The sequence below is a fragment of the Sciurus vulgaris genome (genome assembly GCF_902686455.1).
Source record: "Sciurus vulgaris genome assembly, chromosome: 2".
Lineage (NCBI taxonomy): Eukaryota > Metazoa > Chordata > Mammalia > Rodentia > Sciuridae > Sciurus > Sciurus vulgaris.
The window spans coordinates 189,759,178-189,783,396 of record NC_136462.1 but is presented as its reverse complement, the minus strand read 5'-3'; the positions used below and the strand labels follow the sequence as shown (position 1 = coordinate 189,783,396).

The window sequence follows — 24,219 nt, the reverse complement described above, 5'->3', positions numbered from 1 at the left end:
GAATATTTCTTTTACCACTAACAATTTCAAACTAGACAAAAAGAAAAATGGCAGATGAATAAAGGATTTTTAAAACAAAATAGATTAATCAGGGACATTTCTCAAATTTCAGTAAAAATATTTCAAACTCATGAGGCCCTCAGCCCCAGAGATGCTGACAGGGGCAGTTACAGGTCATACTGCACAAGAAAATGCTCCTATACTCAGGCATTTCAGTAAATGAAAGTACTAGATGTGTGGTATTTCAGATCACATCCCCCAGAAGACAGAACCCTTTAATTTCAACGATACTCACAAACTCATAGTCTCCATCCTGTGGTACTTTCCAATCTGAAGAATTTTTCAGTGGGCCAGGTACACTCTTGCCAAAGCTGTTGATCTGATTTTCCTTTTCTTTTTGTTCAAAGTATTCAAGGAAAGATGGTTTTGCAGGCTGCATGGTCTCATCCCTTCCTATAAACCAAGAAAAGTAAAAGGTGAAAAGGTATACACTTATATTTTAGGTAAGTTAAGTAAATGGATCTCCAGAATGGCTATGTCTCTGGATCAATGGGTCTTTGTGTTAGAAACTAAAAAATCTAATGTAACTATAGAAGAATGCACAAATGCTCACTCAAAATATTTCTCATACATTTCAAAAGCATTTAGGGTCCCCCCTAAAACATGCACATGCACACACATGGTTTCTTTTTCTAGATAGAAAGTTTTGGGTGTTGCAATGACTCCGAGTAAGTTGCATACAATACATTCTGGGTCTCCCATAGCAAATAGTTCCTGAAACATTCAGACTGGAAAACACTTCAGAAGAAAGTAAATGTATTTATTTTGCACCCACCATAGACAATATTCTCTACAGGCATTTCAATAAGGAGGGGAATCATATACTAGGGTAACTTTTCTTGATAAACTCCTGATCTAACTGGAATGAGAAAAATATGCATGAAAAATAAAATATACGTAAATATCATAATCCATCTAACCAGGAAATATTATATAACTTGAAAAAAGTACTATCTACAAATGCTTCACAATAAAATTATGGGGAAAAAACAGTATACATTATATATACAGTATGATCTCAATTCTGTAAAATCATATTGATGGGGGGAAATGACTGGAAGAATACATACCAAAATGTTAACAGGGTTTATCTTTGGTAGTAGGACTATAACTAATTCTTATTTGTTATAATTTCCTTAATACATCTTTTAAACATTTTTAAAGAAGACAGTACTGGATACATATTAAATGAATAAAACTCATTATACGGGTTACATGTGCCCATAAGATCTTGCAGGCTGGGTGGTCAGGAAGACCCCCGGCTGGGTCTCAAACCATCCCAGAGAATAGAATCAGTGGTTGGCAGCAGCAGTTACCACAGGACAGTAAATAGAGCAATTACTAGTAACTTGTAACAATGGCAAAAAGAATAATTTTATCTGGCATTATTTCAAATTATTATTGCTAGATGAATGCACCTATCTCACATGTGGAAGTATTTTGTGCCTGTGGTCATAACACTCATTTGGGGAAATAAAGGAAGTTTTTCTCAGTGCTTTCCATGAATATGTGGCTATAGAGCCCTTTCCCTCAGTAACCAGAAAGAAGGATGAGAAGATTCAGAGCCTTAAGAAGTAGATAGAGAGGTGTTTAGAAGATAAAGGATAACAAGTACCTCTCTCCAGCATCTTTGTCCTATATGCTTTTATGTTATCTCATGATACTCACCTAGTCTAGTTTCAAGTCAGCACCCTGACTGCCCCTCAGATGTCTGTCATCTTCCTTTCATCACTGCCAAGGTTAACAGCAGTCAATTCCAGATCTGCCCACTTCTAGATGCTGCCAACAGCTTATCAGACTGTAGCCTCTTCTCTTAATGGGGGATTAAACACAGTATTTGCTAGGACCAGTCAATAAATGGTGCTCTGTTCTGTGTGCTCTAGATATAATTTTAGGTGCTTCATGACATTAGATGCTTTTCATGCTTACTCTGTTGAGTTTTTAAGTTAAATTTCAGGTAATAATTCATGCCACAGTTCTTCAAGAATTACGACAAAACTTGTAAATATGGTGGTGCTTTTGGATTTGTAAATGAGTTAGGAAGCTATATTCTTTTGCTCAGTCCCTTCCTCTGGAATCAGAAAAGACAATTGCTTCAGAGGCAACTTTGCAGTAATCCAACACATAATCCTACACAAAGAATAAGGAGTATTCAAAGAATCTCTTACAGCCAAGCAACCTCAACAGTACTGCCAACTTTATATGTTCAGAAATGGTATACTTTTACACAAAATATCATGATCAAACACTGAGCAGTTAAACAGAATAAAAAGTTCAGAATCAAGGTAAAAATTATAAGTGGCTACCCAACAAATGAACAGCTATTTGGAAAAAGATGACAATGAAACTATATCTCATACCGTAAGCCAGAAAAACTCCAAATAGATAAAAGATCTAATTGTAAAAACAGAAACCATAAATACTATAAGAAAATGTGTGGAATGCTTGTGGAAAACTATGATAGAAATCCAGATGCAATAAAAATAGATAAAAACTGCATAAGGAAAAGTCACAAATTTTTAAGAAACAAATAAGCACACATACACCGTAAGTCTAACCAAAAGACAAATGATAGCGGCTGGGCATGGTGGTGCACACCTGTAATCCCAGCAGTGTGGGAGAAGGAGGCAGGAGGATCACAAGTTCAAAGCCAGCCTCAGCAAGACTGTCTCTAAGTAGAATACAAAATAAGGCTGGGGATGTGGCTCTCATTACATGTCTAGTTTGTTTTCCTGCCTGGTTTGTTTTCCTGCCTCATTTGTTTTCCTGTCTTCTTCCTTCTATCCATTCATCCATCCATCCATCCATCCATCCATCCATCCATCCATCCATCCATTCACTGTTATATATGCACAGAGAAATGACTAAAATGAGTTCAACAAAAATGGCAACTTCTTCATAGAAATAGTAGGTAAATTAAAATTTTTCTAACTTATCTACTATCGAATGGTACAAAAGTCATAAGGACATTAATTTTTAAAGCATTATATCCAGCAATAAAACATACTTCTTCATTATTCCTTTCAGTTGCAAGACAGGTAGACTTTAGAAATTAAATCTGTAAACCAGCGATGAAATGTTAAACTTTTTACTTTTTTGGTACTGTGGTTTGAACCCAGGGGTGCTCAACCACTTAGCCACATCCCCAGCCCTTTTTTGTATTTTATTTAGAGACAGGGTCTTGCTGAATTGCTTAGGGCCTTGCTAAGTTGCTGAAGCTGGCTTTGAACTCAAGATCCTCCTGCCTCAGTCCCCAAACCACTGGGATTACAGATAAGCCACCACCCCCAGCTAAAGATAACATTTTTGATGTCTAATTCTAAAGTAGACCATAAAAATCAAAGGAAAGTCTGTTAAACTAGAGCTTAATCATGTGTCTAATTTCTATCACTGTATAGAAGAAAACGTAAGAACATAAGCTTTCCTCATATTTGAGTTATTTTATTGGTGATAATAGCCCTTCCCAGGCCCCTCAAAGATATCTAAATATTTCTGGAGTCAAAAGACCAACTGTTTTTTGTCTCTTCTAACAAGTAAGTGTTACATGTAAGACATCCTACCTAAAATTGCTTTCGTCTTTTGATATCAATGACAGGACCTGATTATATCTGACATTAGAGTTCAAAGTTCCCAAAAAACTATAGCAAATTCTGTAATTTAGGGAAGCTTTAAATTTAATCACATATTCAGACATAAACTGGGAGTAAAATTCATATCTTTCTTAGGAACTTAATTATAGTGAAAATGGTTAAAAGATTACACATATCAGATTATCAAAAAACTCAAGTTGAATTTGGAAATAGTACTATGGAAAAATCCCTATCCTGGGATTTTATGTTATATGTATTTTACCACAATGATTAAAAAAAAAAATCAGAAGGAAAAATATCCCTATTCTAGAGTTTGAAAATCGAGATTCTGGTCCTGACTCTCTGTTCTTGGGAAAAACCCCAGATTCTCAAACTTTCAGGAAAAAGACACTAGACCAAATTATTTCCAATATCACTTATGGCTTTGAAAAGTCTATGATTTTGTAACTGGCAATAGTGTATAAAAATATCTTTATGTTCCAGTTATTGATAAATATACAAAAGTTCTAATCTAAGTTACAATACTTAATAGCCTAAAATATGTCACAAATAAAGACCACAGCAAACTCAAAAATAGAACTCAACAAATATTTTAGCAGCAAGATTATCTCTGATTCTTTGAGTTTCTTTTTCATTGTTGTCTGTCTGCTTGTTTGTCTACCTATCAATCAATAATCAGTTATGTGGTATTGGGGATCACACATAAGCATGTGCTGTACCACTGAACTACATTCCCAGACCCAGTTTGTTTTCTTTAACAGAGAGGTGCCAAAATTTCCTTAGTCCAAACTGTAATTAAGATATTATTTTAGTCGAGCATGGTGGCATATGCCTGTAATCCCAGTTGGGAGGCTGAGGCAGGAGGATTGAAAGTTCAAAGCCAGCCTCAGCAATGTTGATGCAATAAGCAACTCAGTGAGACCCTGTCTCTAAATAAAGTGTTAAATAGGGCTGGATATGGCTCAGTGGTCAAGTGCCCCTGAGTTCAATCCCCAGTGCCCCCCTTAAAAGATATCATCTTAGAGGTGTAACTAAAACTGAAAAAAATTAATGAACTGACAGAGGAAGTCACGTCAACTGACAGGAAACAGCAGATATTTTAGAAGTTAGGTAAACCCTTTATTTAGTGATTCCATAAATTGTCTACACTATTTGATGGGCCACATTTATATGGAGAAGAGAGCAGTCCTATTGTGACCAACATTACCTTCATAACACTGTGATTAAACTATAGCATCTATTCTCAGTCTGATTTTATGGGTTAATTATGTCAGGGAACAAATACATATTCCTATTGCAATTAGTACCTGAGATTGATTTTTAAAATGGTAAATAATTTCCTCTTGGTATTCCCCATCCCTGAGTCATGTGCTCCCACAGTAACTCTGGCCCTGGCCATCTAACTTCCTTTGGGCATTAAGACAATAGCAAATACACAGCAAGCAGAGATTTAAAATTCCTGAGTACTCTGCTAAAATGTAAGTAAACTTCAGTGAGCCTGACGTATGGTAAATACCGTGAACAGGGACCCTAATCACTACATGTCTCACAGAGGGTTTTTATATCAGCCAACCCCAGCTGTTACTGCACCAGCTGACCACGGAGCAGAGTTAAGGGACCAGACCTGAAGAAATACCCAGCAGAGTAAAACTTAATGCCAACCTAGAGAATCATGAATTAAATAACATGATTGCTATTTTAAACCATGAAATCTTGGGGTGCTTTGTTAAGAAGCAAAAGCTAAATGATAAGATCTAACTGTGTCTGTACCCCTCTCTCTACCCCTCTTACCCCACCCCTACCCTACTCTACACCTGCAAAAATGGACCCACTCTTTGGGAACTTAGGTTCAAATTCAACTAACACTTACTAAATACATTTTGAATTTCAGTCTTTTTACTAGGTGTCTTCACACAAATGTTTTCAATCAAACTTCCTGACCAACAAATGAAGTAGGGGAGGAAGAAGACTTGCACTTATTAGGCACCTACCAAGTAAATGCCAAAGTACTATTTCACTCAATCCTCACAGAATCTTCTGAGGTATATGCTATTATTCCCATTTTATAGGTGAGAATTTTGCCTAAGATTTCATAGCTAGTAACCATCAAGTATACAATTTTAATGCCAACTGTTAGGTCTTAAGTCTGGTGAGCTACATGTCATACTGTAAATTCCCTAAAACCAAAATGAAGATTCCTGACATGTTAGTACTGCCATTAAGTTGAGTGCAGAAAGAGCAGGGAAATGGAATTTTCCCAGGAATCTTATCTTTGAACTTTTCTTTTGGCGTCCTTTAGCTGGATGACCAAGTCCTGGACAGCAGCCTGCCAGGGCTGAAAACCATAAGAGAATCATTCCAAGATGATTAAAGGCCATGCTATCCCAGGGCCTTCAGCTACTGGCTGGTAGGCGTTCTGTCTCAACTTGAGCTATTTTTCAGATGTATCCCAGGAAATGAAAACATTTGGTTGAATAATACAAGAAACCTGAAGCCAAAGGGAGAATGGACAAAGCAGGACAAGAAAGAAGCCACTTTTTCCTCTGATTCTTTTATCTGATGCAGGAAGTACATGAACTCCATACAATGACTCACCTATTATTCTTTGTAAGTCACATTTATGAAGCCAAATGGACAATCTCTCTAAGCCCACAGACAAAGAAGTGAATCCATAAGCACCTAAACCTTATACTTATTTTTCTTTGAAAAATACTATGTAAAAGCAGAAGGATCCAACAATCCAGATGTTTACCAACTGAAAAACACGAAAATATATGCACAGAGCAGACCATTATTCAGCAATAAAAACCTGAAATATTAATACACACTACAACATGGATTTACCTTGAAAACATGCAAAATAAAAGCCAGACCAAAATGTGACAAAATTGCATGGCACCATTTACATAAAAATGTCCAGAACAGGCAAATCCATGGAGACAGAAAGCAGATTAATGGTTACCTGGGGATAGGGAAGAATGGGAAGTGACTGCCAATAGGAGTTTCTTTTAGGGGTGATCAAAATGTTGGGAATTCGGGCTGGGGACATAGCTCAGTTGGTAGAGTGCTTGCCTTGCAAGCACAAGGCCCTGGGTTCAATCCCCAGCACCACACACACACACACACACACAAAAATGTTGGGAATTCAATATTGGTTATAGTTGCAACACCTTGTTAATACACTAAAAAGTCACTAAATTGTATGCTTTGAATCAGTGAACTTTAAGACACATGAATTATATCTCAATTAAAAGTATTAAACTTTAAAAAATTATATTGTGATGGTTGCACAAGTCTATGAACATATCAAAAAAACTACTGAATGATACACTTTAAATGAGTGAATTGTATGGTTTGTGAATTATATATCAATAACTCAATCTTTAAAAAAAGAAAAGGCTATAGGCCACTTTCATCTACTATTTGCTCTCATTTCTGGACATACATAACACAATGCCAGACAGTCATAACTGGGAAGGAGACTGACCAAAGGCTGAAGCCCACTGTTTTTTTTTTTTTTTTTGGAATAACCATCTTTTAGATAGCCAACTTTATTACCTTCCATTTCAAGCCTTCCTTTTTCAAACTGTCACTAAGTAAACCATATATAGTAAACCTATGCTTTCCCTAATTCCCATAGTAAATCTTTTTTACCTAAATGATTATTAATTCTGTCCAAAGTAAAGAACTGGGGAAGAGCCCATATTTTCTTCTGTGTTTCATACATAAATACTTCTAAGAAAAAGCCTCCAGTAATTCCTCAATGTGTTATTCTGGCTTGGAATAATATGTGATAAGGTACAAGTATTATGATAACATATTTTGTTTTTTAAAAATGTAACATTTGTATATGTGTGTGGTTGCCAGTTTTGTTTTGTTTATTCGGCCTGTAAGCATTTTACATGCATGAACTCATTTATTTACATAAGTTATTATCCAAATTGATGCATGTGACCATAAATATTCTGCACATTCTTTGAAACCACTAAGAATTGCTTATAACTTGTAAGATGCCCTGGGACCCAGAATAACTTCCAGTTAAGCAGTTTGGGTAAGTGTCTTTATGCAAATTGACCTTACTTCTGGCTGCAGTGCTCTGTCTTACTGGTGGTGAGCTGCAAACTACCTATTCAAAGAGATCTAAATCTAAATTTCAAACAAAGAACAACAGGGGCAACATGTCTAAAAAGATAAAAGGCTTATAAGTGAGAATGATCCATACCTTGGTTATTGCAAGAGTTTCCTAATTGGTTACACTTTTACACTTTCCTGATCAAAGTGTCTTTTTACAACCTCTTAAAAACAGAATCAAATTCAAACTCCTTATTTTGGCATTTAAAGTCTTTAAAAACTAAATCAATGGGCTGGGATTGTGGCTCAGTAACAGAGCGCTTGCCTAGCATGTGCAAGGCACTGGGTTCAATTCTCAACAATGCATATAAATAAGTAAAATAAAGGCCTACTGCCAACTTAAAAAAAAAAAAAAAAAAAACCTAAATCCACACCCACTTCTGTTTCAGGTAAAATGGATATCTGAGAAACATTTCTACCTTTCTAACTCTGCACCTGTATGAACTCTTACCTAGTCTTCCTGTATACATTAAGTCCTTGTCTTCCTTCTTACAAATCCTTTAATCATTTTTGTACCCCTTACCCAGCATTTGGACTACTATATTATTGCCTTCATATGCAAAGGTCCTTTCTCCTCAATTACATCATATCACTATCAAATACCACTATCTGAAACACCCAGGGTCATGCTCTATACATTTAAAGAATTAGAAAAAACAGTTACACTATAGAGGCATGCCATAAATAATGTCAATGACAAATGTCATCTACCTGTTTTAATATATAAGTTCCTGGTCAGCAGTAAATGTCTCAAGATGTTTTTATATACTGAACAATAATGACACATAGTGACTACCTAATAAATACTTCCTGGATGGCATTAAATGCTTATTTTTATTTGTAAGATTGATTGATTGATTTTTGTAGTACTGGGGACTAAACCCAGCGTACTCTTCCCCTAAGCTACCTCCTTGGTCCTTTTATTTATTTGTTTATTTTATTCTGAGACAGGGTCACTAAGTTGCCCAGGCTGGCCTCAAACTTGTGATCCTCCTGTTGCAGTTTCCAAAGTAGCTGAGATTACAGGAATGAGACTGGCTTAAATGGTTATTTTTAACAAATACCAATAACAATATGGTATTTCTTATAGCAGACACACAGAGAATCATTTAAAGAGAATCATACTTTTTCTCTATAGATCAATTTAAATTGAAAAATGCAGCTCTATTTTCTTTCTGAACAAGACTAAGCAGGTCAAAACGGCTCAGAGCTCCAGAGAAACGTATTTCACTAACTAATCAAGACTAATGTATCTGCCTCTTAGGCACAGGAGCTAAAGTACATCTTTAGGATTCAACTTTCCTTTATTCTTCATTGATATTATGCTACTGCCCTCTCTGGGAAAATGCATTTCTCCCATGACTCATTTTGGCTTTCCTTTTTACCAATACAACTATACTGGAGTAATTTAGATTCCCAAAAACAGAGACCCTGAGTCCTACACCCAACTCACAATGACATCTGGCACTTTTATATCGTAGGTCTGGCAAGGTGTTTTGAATGAATTTTCAGGCACCAAGAGTCTGTACTTTTTGGCTCATTCCAAAAAAAAAAGAATGTCGATGGTTTCCAAGATAAAAGTGGGCCTAATGTCCGGACACAATAAAAAAATTGTACAATTAAGATTTAGTCTCTTCTCTGGCAGGATGACCTTGAATTATTTGTGAAGATGTGAGAAAAGTCTGAGTACTAAGATGTCTGCTCTTCTATTGTAAACCTCACCCAGGAGGGAGCTTCTGATAAAATGCACAGTAAGTCACAGAAATTATCTCTCAGGGATGGGAAAAAAAAAAATCCAGTCAGTAAAAAATTCCACAGAATAAAGATAAGAGTATGAAACTTTATAAAATTGGTTCAAGGGGTTCCAAGTCTGGCATTCCTTAAAATCTGTCATCTTTTTGGTAAGCTATTTAACAGATTCTCAAAACATCTACCACCTTCTTGCCAAGGAATTTAAAGCGCGCACACACACACACACACACACACACACACACACACACACACCCCTCCTCTCTTCTCAGCACATTTGTAAAACATTACTGAAACAGACAAGTGACTTCCTTTAGCTCAACCATTTTCATGCTAGCACTCAGACACACTCAAGGTTGCACTTACAAAACACCATTTAATAACAAGAGCAGAGACAAAAAAGCACATGCCTGTAATCCCAGCAGCTCGGGAGGCTAAGGCAGGAGAATTGCAAGTTCAAAGCCGGGCTCAGCAACTTATCGAGGCAGTAAGCAACTCAGCGAGACCCTGTCTCTAAATTAAATTTTACAAGGGCTGGGGATGTGGCCCCCCCATACTAAACAAACAAAAAACAAAAACAAAAAAACACTACCTTCTAGAGAATAGTAATAATAATAATAATGATTATGAAAAAGGATAAAGAAAATGTAGTACTGGTTAAAAGAATGTTTAATATAAGGAAAAAGCCAATCTCATAAAGGTTCATAATATACATATTTATTATTATTATAGTGCCTATAATTTTTGAGCATTTGTACATTAAGTATTTTTTATATATTTTCTTATACTATCTCAACAAAAACTAGGAATTTTTATGCTCCATTTTTTCAGAGTAGGAAACTGAGGATCAAAAAAGGGAATAACTTGCCCAAGGAGACACATTCTGTAAGTTTCAAGCCAAAGACTGATTCCAAAAAGTCAACATTCATTCCACTCTCCTCCTCCTCTCTTTTGCCCTCACTCAGAAATATGATTCCAATAAAACTAAATGCTTTAAGTTTCAGCTTTGATAAAATAATTGCACTAATATGCTATCTGAAACTCTCATAAGGTGCTGATTGTGAGTGGCAGGCATATGTAGACATCTAATATTCTCTGATGATAGTTTTTAAAACCCTGAATTGATCAGAAATTGAACAATAAGACTATTATGGTAAAGGAAGTGTTAAAATACTTGCAGTGCTTTATGGCCTAATTACCATACTTGCAAATGCTATAATCTGAGTCGGAATGAGCAAGATAATACACAAGGGAGGCAATGGTATAACAGCCTCCTTCAAACAACTGCAGGTGAAAAGAAAATAGGCTAGCAGCCAAGAATGTCTCTCCTGTGCATGCTGACGTGCACATCTGATGGACAGTGCTGAAATAACATCACTCAACAACAGCCTAGCCTTTGATTCTAAATGAGAAACTCACAGCAACAATAGGTGCCTTCATAAAACTTAGAGGACTTTCTGGGGAACTATTAATACATAATGTTTTTACCACATGATGTTATCACAGTAATTTATCTAACACACACTTCTGAGTTGCCCTAACTTAATTATGCCACTATGCTTTAAAATTCTACTTCAAAGAGATTACTGTGGCTATAGCTCTAGGGGACAAATCTGAATTTTAAGAACTAAGTGTGAATTTTAAAGAAACATCATCTATTCATGCCTTCAGTTCATGGAGTCTAATTTGAAAGGCCAAGTCAGGGGAAAACAACTTTGCAATTAGTAGTCCATCTTCTGCCTCCCATGAGCCTAAGGAGTCTGGAGAGGAGGAGTTGGGAATAGTTGTTACATGCATATCTAGACATGCTCAAGGACTAGACCAGTGACATGATCGCCATGGAGTCCTGAGAGGCAAAACACTGCATGTCAAATCTAACAGCTAGATACTTAAATACTTCAACTGACATCCTGTGCCCTGTGATTTCCTCATGTGGGAAGAAGCAGCTTACTGCTAAACTACAAATTTGTGCAAATTAAGCTATCTCAGTTGCTCCAAAATTTTTTTTAAAAACATTATTAAATATTCTTTTTCAGAATAATTTATTTATAAGAATATTTTTAACAATGTTTTTAAAAGCTTTGGCTCTACTTCTAATGAGGAACTAAATGTTCTCAATTTATCTCGATATTAACATACTATTTGATAACAAACAAAACACAGGAAAAATTATCTGTCTTCAAAAAAGATGTTCAAGAATGGATAATGGTGGGTTGGGGCTGTGGTGCAGTGGTGGAGCACTTGCCTCATGTGTGAGGCACTGGGTTTGATCCTCAGCACTGCATATAAATAAATAAAATAAAGATATTGTGTCCATCTACAACTAAAAAAAAGAATGGATAATGGGGAACCATTTTTCTGCATATGAAGACACAAAAACAAAAAAACAATTTAATATAAAACAAAATATACACAAAATTCCATAATTTTCACATGATACTAATGGTAATTAATGCTAACATATTATTGGATGGCATAAGTTAATATTTTTCTAAATCTCTATGATATGCTTGATTTCAGAAGCATAATTTTTATCGATATTAATGGTAGATATAATACCTGAATCAGTACCAATAACCTCAAGACAATCCTTTACTAGGAAACTCTCAAATGAACCTTTCAAATTAGCCTTTTGAAGTTTATTTCTTAAAACTGAAAATTACAGATTAAGAATTATTTAATATTTTATACTGATATAATTTCAGGCTTAAAAAAAGTTGTACTGCTATAAAGACTAGCCAGTACCCTTCCCTCATGCCCCCAACCTAGAATACCTTCTCTGTTATCATCACACTCATGGTTCTTGATAACACAAAATACCAACACCATCACGGCAGCCTTAGATGTCACCAGAAGGGTGTCTAAAGATCCTAGAAATAAGGGTCAACTCAAGAAATGCAGATTTTTACAATATTTAACAAGAAACCCTATACTATATTGGCAATGTAGACTAGAAGTTAAAAAAGGATTGAGATCTAGTGTGATCTTAAGACACTAAACTTTTCTCTAAGTTTCAACTTCCTCTTCTTATATGATAGGAATCTGACACCCAGCGTACCTGTATCTTTTTTGCACTTTTACGATGAGAGAGGACACATTCTTTGTAAAGCACACAAAATATATATGACAAAAATTAATAACAAACACACCAGTCACAAATGGCTAAAGAACTGTTGTCACAAAGACCACATTCTTTTCTCTAGTTCTTCCCAAACTGACCAATAGATCCAAGACAATCTCAATAAAAATCCCAGCAGGATTTTCAGTGCCATTCACATTGCTGCAAATGGCAGGGTTCTTTTTTTAATGACTGAGGAGTATTCCACTTTGTAAATGTACCACATTTTCTTTATCCATTCATCAAGTGATGGAAATTTAGTTTGTTTTCATTTCTTGTCTATTTTAAATGGTGCTGCAGATGTCTCTTCAACATATTGATTTCATTTTCTTTGGATATACCTAGTAGTGGGATTGCTGGATCATTCTGTAGTTCTATTTTTAATTTTTTGAGGAACCTCCATACTGTCTTCCATATGCTTACACTAATTACATTCCCAACAATAGTGCGTGAGGTGCCGTTTTCTCCATATCCTTGTCAGCGGTTATTATTTCTGTTCTTTTTGATAATAGTCATTCTTACTGGAGATGATTATATTAAGTGAAACAAGTCAAGCACAGAAAGACATATCATCTCTTTCATATCTGGAAAATAGCTGATCTCACAGAAGCTGAGAGTAAATTGGGGGTTACTAGGGCAAAAGTAAGGGGAAGGCAGAAGACCACATTCTTTAACCACAGTTCTCTGCAATTGAAAATTAAAACTGTGCAGTTTTAAAAAAAAATCACACATTTCATTTTTAAAAAGCACCTCTGAATAATTCATAGGTCAAAAAGCACAAGTACCACAGGATGGGAGGAAATATTTACAATGTACCACATATGATGAAAGGATGCTGCTAAGAAAGCACATAGAGAAAAAGTTACAGTGCTAACTAATTTAGTAAGCAAGAAAAAGAAAAAGTGTTCAACCAAAAAAAACAACATCAATTTGACCTTAAAAAAAAAAAACAAAAAAACCTTAAGTTAGTAACAGACATGCACTTCTTTAACCTAATAAAGAGTATTTGTCAAGTCCTGCTGCAAAATCAGGTTCAATGTTAAAACATTCAAACAACTTTTTTTAAGGTGAGAAGAATGCCTGCTACTATTCAATATACTGTACTGGAGATCTTAGTTAAGAAGAATAAAATATATAGGCTTTAAAAGAAGAAATTAAGGTTGTAATTCACAGGCATTAAGACTGTCTTAACTGGAGGAGGTGGGAGGGAGTAATTTCCAGAAAACCTATCAAAATGAACAATATGTTTTAAAAAAAATCAACAAGTCGCTTATAAAAGTAAAAATGTTAAAAGCAAAAGATTTTTGAAGGATACATTTGTAATAGAAACAAAAACTATTAAAGCTTCTGGAAATAAATTTAATAAAAATATTTAAAACATTTGTGTGGAAAAAATTATATTATCTAAGAACATACAAGATAAAACAGATGGAAAGATAAACCATGCTCATAAACAGGAAGAGTTAACATCAAAGAGATGGCAAAAGTAGTCTATGTAGTCAATGTAGCTAAGTAAAATTTCCAGTGGCATTTTACAAATTTTTATACACTGACCCTAAAATTTATATGGGAGAATGGTGACATAAATTCAAATACCAATCAGTACTGGAAACAAAAATAAAAAAGGGTTGGGGAATTGTTTAGATAAACGGTCAAAGAAGGAATAAGAAGGTGAGATCAAAGACCTGAATGCAGGGAAGAAGCACGTATTTCAGATGGAAAAAATAAAACAGGTAACTACAGCTTACAGTGTAAACAAAAACAAATACACAATATATTAAAGCAAATTCTAAATGTGAACAGTAAAACTTTACAACACTTGGAAAAAAATAAAAGACTTTTTAAGATACTTGAGTGGGTAAAGAATTTCTTTTAAAAAGTCACAAAAAGTATACTATGTAAGAAAATTTGGACAAATGTGAATTCATGAAAATGAACACTCAAGAAAAGACTTCAAAGTTAAAGGCACATGCCATAAGTGCATGCATATAAATACAATGCACATAATTATAAACAAAAAACTAGGTCCAAATCTTCACCTTGTTGGCTTAGGATCAGACTTCCTTAACAGGACTCCCATAGCACAAGAAATAAAAGCAAGAATCAATAACTGGGATAGATTGAAACTAAATAGCTTTCTCTCAGCAAAGGAAACTATCAGCAATGCGAAGAGAGAGCCTACAGAGTGGGAGAATATCTTTGCCACTCATACTTCAGATAGAGCACTAATTTCCAGAATATATAAAGAACTCAAAAAACTCTACACCAAGAATACAAATAACCCAATCAACAAATGGGCTAAGGATATGAACAGACACTTCACAGAAGATCTACAAGCAATCAACAAACATATGAAAAAATGTTCACCATCTTTAGTAATAAGAGAAATGCAAATCAAAACTACACTAAGATTCCATCTCACCCCAATTAGAATGGCGATTATCAAGAATACAAGCAACAACAGGTGTTGGAGAGGATGTGGGGGAAAAGGTACACTCATACATTGCTGGTGGGACTGCAAATTAGTGCAGCCACTCTGGAAAGCAGTGTGGAGATTCCTTAGAAAACCTGGAATGGACCTCCCATTTGACCCAGCTATCCCACTCCTCGGCCTATACCCAAAGGACTTAAAATCAGCATACCATAGAGATACAGCCACATCAATGTTCATAGCTGCTCAATTCACAATAGCCAGACTGTGGAACCAACTTAGATGTCCTTCAATTGATGAATGGATAAAGAAACTGTGGTATATTTATACAATGGAATATTACTCAGCTATAAAGAATAATAAAATTATGGCATTTGCAGGCAAATGGATGAAATTGGAGAATATCATGTTAAGTGAGATAAGCCAATCTCAAAAATCCAAAAGGCGAATGATCTCACTGATAAGCAGATGATGAAACATAATGGGGGGTGAGAGGGGGGCTAGAATGGAGGAAGGAGGGACTGCATAGAGGGAAAAGAGGAGTGGGAGGGGTGGGGGGGAAGGAAAAAATAACAGAATGAATCAAACATCATTACCCTATGTAAATGTATGACTACGCAAATGGAATGCTGTTACTCCATGTACAAACAGAAACAACATGTATCCCATTTGTTTACAATAAAATAAATTTAAAAAATAAAATAAAATAAAAATAAATTTGCCATCCAAGTTTTACAGTTGAGACCTTAGAAGATTCAGAATGCTCCAATAAAAAATTGTTTTAAAGTGGAAAAAAAAAAAAAAAAAAACAAAAAAAACCTAGTGTCTAAAACATGAAATACTGCAAAAGACTGAGGTGGGGGAAAGAATATGGAAAAGGCATATTCAGCATTAGACTTGTGCAGTCAACATGGAAATAAGCAGTGTTAAAACTACAGCTGGGGGTATAGCTCTCTGAAGAGTGTCTGCCTAGTATACCCAAGGCCTTGGGTTCAATCCCCTGCACTGCCTCCTCCCCCAAAAATTAAAATTAAAGAAAAAAAACAAATGAACTGAAGAGATCTGGCAACAAAGGCTAGAAAATGTCATGATTAATGTTTACTTTTATATGTAAAATAACTTTTCCCTAAATCAGTTCAATTTTACTTGGCTAGAGTTATTAAAGCTGCTGACAGTTCCAAAACTATATGCCTGGTACCATGTTGCAAAAAGAGAATATCAATTCTGGTTAAGGACCACTAAGAAACCCAGGGAAAGGAAAAGTTACTATTTTGAGATGTTTTGGCTGAACTGAGTCTTATAATTGAACTTTGCCAAGTATGAGGTATCCAATCTCTTAACCAAATAAAATAAACCCATTTCCCTAGTATTGCTGTGGTCACTTAAAATATATTTAAAAATAAATAAATAATGATCTTGATCTAGAATAAAGCCTATTATGGAAGGGGCATTTGTGAACTTGGGATGGGAATGCAATTTTAATTCAACCCTAACCTATCACAGAGCTCCCTCTGCTGGCCCAGAGAGGCATGATGTGCCTAACACTGACAACCTCTCATGCCACACTTCTTTCTCATGGCACAGTAACGTGCTCTTCCCTTCTTGGGGCAAACAAGGTTCTTCTGGAACCCTTATTCAAAAAGAAAACATATAGTAAAGGGCTTGCCTGGCATGTATAAGGCCCTGGGTTTGATTCCCAAGGACCACAAAAAACAAACAACAACAAAAACAGCATTAGCAGCAAAAGACAAACAAAAACACTAGACAAACAGAACCCTTCCAAACTCCCCAGTCTGATTATTTTATCCATACAGAGATTTTCAAAGAGTGTGGGCCATAGTTGGCTTATATGGTTTACAGGCATTCTCAAGATCCCTTATAAAGCAATCAAATATCACCCTACCCCACTTAATCCCCTACCTCCAACTGCAGTCTGCCTCCTTACTGTGGATTCAGATATGTATATCCAAAACGTTCTCTCATATGTAGAATATTATTAGCTTGTCAGAGGCATACCCCCTTTGGAAATCTTAGAAACATAACCTGGAGTAACTAATTACTGAAACAACCAGCAAGGAGAGGTATATTACTACAGGCTGAGACTTACCAACAAGAACTGTAACATAAACCTAGTCCTGGCCTTCAACAACTTTTGTTCTGCTGGCAGCAGTATAATATGATTGGGGATGAACTCTAAAATCGAGTGTGTAACTGGACATGATGTCTCATGCCTGTAATCCCAGCTCGGAAGGCTGAGACAGGAGGATCACGAGTTCAAAGCCAGCCTCAGAAAAGGTGATGCACTAAGCAGCTCAGTGAGACCCTGTCTCTTAGTAAAATACAAAATAGGGCTGGGGATGTGGCTCAGTGGTCAAGTGCCCCTGAGTTCAACCCCCAGTACCAACCCCCGCCACCGAAAAAAAAAAAAAAAAACCGATGAAATCAAAGCAATAGACAATAATAACAAAAGACAGGACAGAAATTTGTAAAAAGTGAAAATGTTTTAAGATTCTTTTTTTATTCAGCAGGAAGACACATAATGACCAACTTTGGAATTTACTAGAAAAACAGAAAGTTAAATAGGCATATACTTATGCATGTACTGTGTCAGCTGGTGACAGGGAGTGGAGAAGGAGTAGGCAGAGGGTAGGAAGGTAAGGGGGTGAGGACTCACCACCCCAAAAGAGGTAAAGAAAGGAGAAAAAAGCAAGAGAAAAACAAAGTGAGTAAAAAGCACAAAATAAGAGCAGAACAGAACTAGGTCCAAATATACCCAGTATAGACAAAATTAACGTGAAGTAGAACTGACTGACAAAAATAATCCATACACATAAACTCTCTACACCAGTATAGTGGGATGCTGTTTTAAAGCAGTCCTTTAAGGTTTAAAAGCAAAAACATAAATGTTAAATTTAAGACACTAGGAAGAAAGAATTCAAATAAACTGAAGATTTCTTGTGAAGACAGGAAAGAAATAAACAACTGACAAGGGACACAGAATAAGAACTTCTTTTGTTAATATTTTAATTTATTAAACTGGATAGGAATACTTAAGGATTATTTTATTTTCTATTTGTTTATGTCTTAAATATTTCATGAAAAATGACATTTGACATCCCTCAAGAATGGTAAAAGTCTGGCAATGTCAACTGTTAAAGATGAAGGAAAACAATTCTCATCTACTGCTAGTGAAAATGTAAATTATCATAGTCACTTGAAGAAAACTGCAGAGCATTCTAAGTATAAAACCAAAGAACTAGCAAATCCCACTTCTCAGGTCACAGCCTAAAAAAACTACATATCTACTAAGAGGCAGGTTCAAAGACATGTTTATAATAGCAGATATCCAGAAAAAACTTCATGTCCAGCAAAAGGGGAATATATAATACAACGTGTTATATACATTCTTATAATCTATTATCAATAAAGATGCATCTCACAGGGACCTTAACTTTATCCGTAAAGTTGTGGGTTGTTTTATTCTTAGAATATGTTATATAAATCTAAAAAATAAGTACATTAATTCTACACTCAAGTTTTTGCTATATTATTTGTATTATTTAAAACTAAAAATCTTAAAAACCCTTAAAATCCATTTCATTACTGTGAGAATTAAATTATGTAAGTATTTCATGTACAAATGATACCTGTGGCCTAAGAGAAACTTTAAAAATGTGAGTTTTCCTTAAAATCAAACAAATTAAGTATTCAAGTAGAACATCTATAGACTATTTTGTCCTGCATTTGCTTCATAGAAAAGTGAGGAAAAACTACTAATATATTTTTTAACACAAGCATAACCTTCCTCCACCTGTCCTTTAGATTTCAGCTGAGATTTTATCCTCTGTGAGATTCTGCTTGACTATGTCAACTGCCAAAGATAAACCACCTGTGGCTCTCTGAACTTGCCTTGCCCACCTCTTCCCTGGGATCTTGTGTACACTGCTCCCTCTGCTGGAACATCTTTGCCTAACCTGCATACTGCAAACCTTCCTGCATTTTTCCTCAAGGAATTTTTTAGTAGGTCCTAGACAAGTTAGATAGTCTTCCCCTCGGCTTTGACAAGCACCCTCAGATTACCACTGTGTTAGAACTCATTTCATATATTGAATTGTAATTAATGGTCTTCCCTCTACAATGAGTTCTTTCAGGGCAAGGAGTGCTTTGCTTACTCATTCTCTGTTGTCCTCAGTACCTAGCAAAGAGCTTGGGAAAACAGGCACTAAAGAAAAATTCATTAAATTATGCAAAGGATCTAGAGCAGGGGCTAGCAAATTTCTGTTAATGGCATGACAGCAAATATTTTAGGCTTTGGGGACCACTGGTCTTTCATAGCTCTCTGCCTTTATAGAATAAAAGCAGCTACAGACAACTCATAAATGAAGAGGCATAGCTGTGTTTCAATAAAACTATTACTAAAAGTACAAGGCAAATCAGATTTGGCCCATGGACCGTAGTTTGCAGATACCTGGTATGGAGGAAGGGCCTTTAAATTTTAAAAAGAGGAAAAAAAAAAAAAAAAAAAAAGATGATGAAAAGATCACAGAAAACTTAGTGCTTTAAACCTAGGCAAAGTTTAAGTGTACTTATACAACTCAATTATTATCATTTTCCTTTCTTCCCTGAGTTGGTCTGTAATGCTCAGAATAAGAGGAGGGCAAGAGTTGAAGAGCAGAGGAAAGCAAGACACCCTAAGATGGAAGCTGAATACCGGGGTTAGGCTTAATCACAGAAAAATGAATCAGATTCAAAAGGAGAGAGGTGAGTTCTGAAGGAATATGATAGAACTTTTAAATTTGTATACTCATCTTTAACTGACTGAGTGTTGGTAACCTGGGTTAGATGCACAAACCATCATGAAAATGGACTGAAGATACGTAAATAGGTCAGAATTTCATTATACTTTGGGATGAATTATACACCAAAACAACATGTGTGCTTATCTCCACAAATGAACCTTCAATGACAACATTCAATGAGAGAATGGCTGTTTGGGTTCAAAAGCAAAATTCCTTCTCTTTGTTGACACTTTCTTACCTCTGACTCCACATGCTTTCCCCTGCAAACCTCTTGCCCCGACACAGTCCTCCAATGAAAAACCTCCTTTAGTTGTGGTAACAGAAGAGAGAACCCAAGAAGAAGTTTTCATGGACCATGGGAATACTGAAGTGCATATGCTTTGTCAAAAAGTTAGTATATTTCACCAGAGCCTTACTTTTCATAGTCCCTTCCTCTTCCTCATCCTCTGCATTGATCACCATGGTGCCCAGTTGTGACGGCAACGTGTCATCATGCTCAATCATAGTATTGGCTCCATCACTCATGGTGCTGGCCACTCGTACAGTGCCCATCTCATCACCCACCGCTCGAACCATCGTGCCAGAATCCATTTCATCCTCCTCCTGCAGGACACAAATCTCAAATTGGGGCCAATTTGATCAAAAGACTGAGTTTTCTGAATTCTATTGCTTATCTTGGTAAAATATTTCTGAGTTTGACACCTTTTCAGGTTCTAAATTCACCTTGTAGAAGTGAAAGTTCTCTTTATTTAACCAAAGAAGTTCATAAATTTATCCACATAAGAGGAACGTTCTAATTCTAAAGGACACTCTTCCCCTCCCCTTCTTATTAGAGTTTACAACACAGATCTAAGAGCTGGCATAAGCACCCCTGGAATCTCAGGGTAGTGAGGGAGTCTTTAAGTATAAAAGCTACATAATAAGTATGGATCTTATGCTCCCAAAAATGGCTTGGAAAAACCAAGTCTCATAACTGAGTATTCTCTCAAGTAAAAAATTAATTTAAATAAAAGATACAAGTAAAAATTAAATTTTGTAGGAAACACCAGGGGAAGAACAAGCACAGATTCAGTAAGCCTCCAGCAAGTTTGGGTCCAGATCAAGATATGTACTAAAAGAGTCTCCAGCTCCAAGCTGATCCAACATTATCTACTCGTCTTACTTACACTTGACAATCATGAACTAACAGGCCTTGATGCCTGAGGCCCACAGCAATGCCTGCTACTCACTGAGTTTTCTTCATCGTCCTGGTCCACTTCCCGCTGCTGAGCTTCTTGGCGTTTCAGTTTCACATCCATGGCTTCATTAATTAAGTCCCGCAGTATTGACACTCCTTTGGCACTCTTGACAAATGGGTGCTTAAAAAAGAAAACAGACATCACTGGAGTCAGTTTATGTAGCAAGGGAGTTACAAGTGCCTGGCACACAGCAGGTACTTGACGATACTTGCTGAATCAATCAGTGAATCTAACCTTTTTCTTTATGCCCTGGACAACAGCTAACTCTAAGCAGACTTTGCCCATTTTTTTCAACCTGGTTATAATAACTATAGCTTCTCTCTGTCAACTCTAGAGATTCTCAATGGGGTGGTATTATTCCCTAGAGAAAGTTCTGCAAATGTGCTAAAAGCCTGATGTCATAATAAAGTTTGGAGGGCACACCTAGCACAAGAAGATATGCAGGAATGCTAGCAACCTGTGGCTCATTCTGCACATTTTTTAAATGTCTCACAGTATACATTGTGCTCTAATACTGAAAATGTTTTTCAAGAGATATACGAAATGTCCACTGATTTGGAAGGCAAATTTGGAAATGAGAGCTTAAAATGAAATAAAGATACTGTTTAGAAATCACTACATAATTTACTCAGCCCATTTATTCTTTCTGTTCAATGTAGTAGAGCATTCCCCCAACTACATAGTTAGATAAAAGGGATGTTACCACAAAAGTGCAGTTACTACAAAATCACTAAAACTCATCACAAATGTATAATGGAGTAGACCCAAATATTATTCAACCAGTGAAGACAATTAAAACACAGAGATACTGCTAATGGTTTTTTGTTTGTTTTGGTATTGGGAATTGAATCCAGGAGTACTTTATCATTGAGCTACATTACCAATCCTTTTTTCATTTTTTTGTTTTATTTTAAGTTTTTGGTACCAGGGATTGAACTCAGGGGTACTTAACCACTGAGCCACATCCCCAGCCCTTTTTTTGTATATTATTTAGAGATAGGGTCTCACTGAGTTGTGTAGGGCCTTGCTAAGTTATTGAGGCTGGCTTTGAACTTGCGATCCTCCTGTCTTAGCCTCCCAAGCTGCTAAGATTACAGGCCTGCACCACTGTACCCCACTATTTTTTAATATTTTTGAGACAGGGTCTCACTAAGTTGCTGAGTCTTGCAATCCTCCTGCCTCACTCCTGAGTTGGTGGAATTATAGGCAAGCACCACTGTGCCCACCTACAGTTTTTAATATGAACACTATGTTATGTTTTTGTTTTCTGGGTTTATAGCATGACAAGTTGTTATCTAGGTTATGAAAGACACATGGAAACTCTTTTGGGAGTTGACTGGTATTTTGCAAACTACTCTGATACTGTCTCCTGTTTTCTCTTTACAATCTACTCTCTTTTCCCATCACCCATGAGAGTATAAAGGTCTCCAAGGGCTTTCTTTATAAGTACACCAGAGATTGAAAGGATGCCTTAACACGTGGTGGGATTGCAATACAGAAGATATTTTCCCAAAGAACTCTTATTAGTACCCCATCCAGGCAGGAAAAGAAGTTAACAATACTCTTAGAAATAAGACCTTGGTCATTAGCAAGGATATCATATTGCCTTGTGCTTTCTACTTGGAAATTCTTTCTACTTAAGAATTCCTCCCTCTTATCAGATACAAGTCTAGCCTGTTATTACTTACCATCAGTTTTATGCTAGTGTCCACCTCATTCATTTTCCTGTGCTTCTGGAATGAAATGGGTTTCTGATCTTCTTATTACTCTTAAATCTAAATTCACTCATGATGCTAGATACAGGTATATGTTTCATTACATACACAAGTTGGGTCAAGCTGAAGTATTCTACATTGTCATACATTTTATTGTAAATTATTACCTTTATATTACAAGTAATATTAGGGGCTGGGGAGATAGCTCAGTCAGTAATGTGCTTGCCTTGCAAGCACAAGGCCATGGGTTCGATTCCCAGCACCACAAAAAAGTAATATTGACTCTTTTTAAATTATAGGCATAAATAGATTTTACTGTCTATGAGTTTCATTCCAGAAAAGTAATGAGAGATGTTATAAAGTGGGGCACTGGGACTGAAATCATTGAAAATCATTGACTTAACCCAACGAGAGTGAATATTTATCAAGTTCATACCACACTATCTTCAATATGTGTAAAGCATGTTTGAAGTAATACATAGTATATCACTTCATCTTCACAACACACGAGTCTTTATTCCCATTCTACAGATAAGAAAACTAAGGGGACAAGATAAGTTATTTGCTCAAGGTCACAAAGTATTAAACAGCCAGAATTCAAACCCAAGTAGTGTGCGTTCTGAACCCAAGCTCCTAACCACAAGGCAATCCCACCCATCCCTCAAGGCCCAGTATGTAAGCTCTCTCTCCAAAGAAGTACTCCCACTGTCTCCAGTTCAAAGTGACCTCCTTTTATCCTGAGCTATAACAGCACCCACCACTGATTCCTTGTCAGAAGGACAGCCTTGATGGCAGTTGGGCTTTTGGACTCAGAATAACTCAGATCCTACCACTGACTCTGCTGTGTGCTGGCTGAGAAACTCTAAATGAATTAATCTCTTTAAAATTCCCCTTTCTCACTTATAAAACTGAAATAACACCTACCCTTCACAGGGTCTATGTGATGATTAAACGGCATAACATGTGCAAAGCCGACACACAGCAGATGCTCACTTAATGTTAATGTGTTTTCTTTAACCCCACATAGCTCTGAATTTTCTTCATTGTGGTTTTACTCAATGAATTAAGATTCTTTTCTGTCTTTCCTACTCAAATAGATTCAAAGAGCCCCCCTAAAGGCAGGGGCTGTCTCATACTTCTGTTCTATCTTCATGCAGGTGGACTAACAGCATTTTCTGGTCTGCATATAGATCAAACGGGGAGGCAGCCTGACAGGTGACTCATACCTGGAGAAGCTGAGTGGCTGTGGCTCTCTGCTCAGGGCTTTTTACAAGACACTGCTTCACAAAATCTGTGAAGTTATCTGACCACAGCTCTGGCTTTCGGAACGTGGGAGGAGGATTTGTAGGAATCATGAAGATTGCCTAATTAAAAAAAGAAGAGAGAAA

At 36.3% G+C, this 24,219-nt stretch overlaps 1 protein-coding gene across 2 annotated transcripts in view; it reads right to left on the bottom strand.

Annotated features, from left to right (window-relative positions):
* The window catches only part of STK4 (serine/threonine kinase 4), a 91,335-nt gene that overhangs the window by 39,755 nt on the left and 27,361 nt on the right, over window positions 1–24,219 (bottom strand). For both annotated transcript variants that reach the window (XM_079129204.1, XM_079129205.1), the window contains exons 7-10: window positions 24,058–24,195; window positions 21,108–21,236; window positions 20,295–20,481; window positions 296–453 (exon numbers count right to left, since the gene is read on the bottom strand). In XM_079129204.1, coding sequence (XP_078985330.1) covers window positions 296–453; window positions 20,295–20,481; window positions 21,108–21,236; window positions 24,058–24,195 — 612 coding nt within the window. The remainder of the gene's footprint in view (window positions 1–295; window positions 454–20,294; window positions 20,482–21,107; window positions 21,237–24,057; window positions 24,196–24,219) is intronic.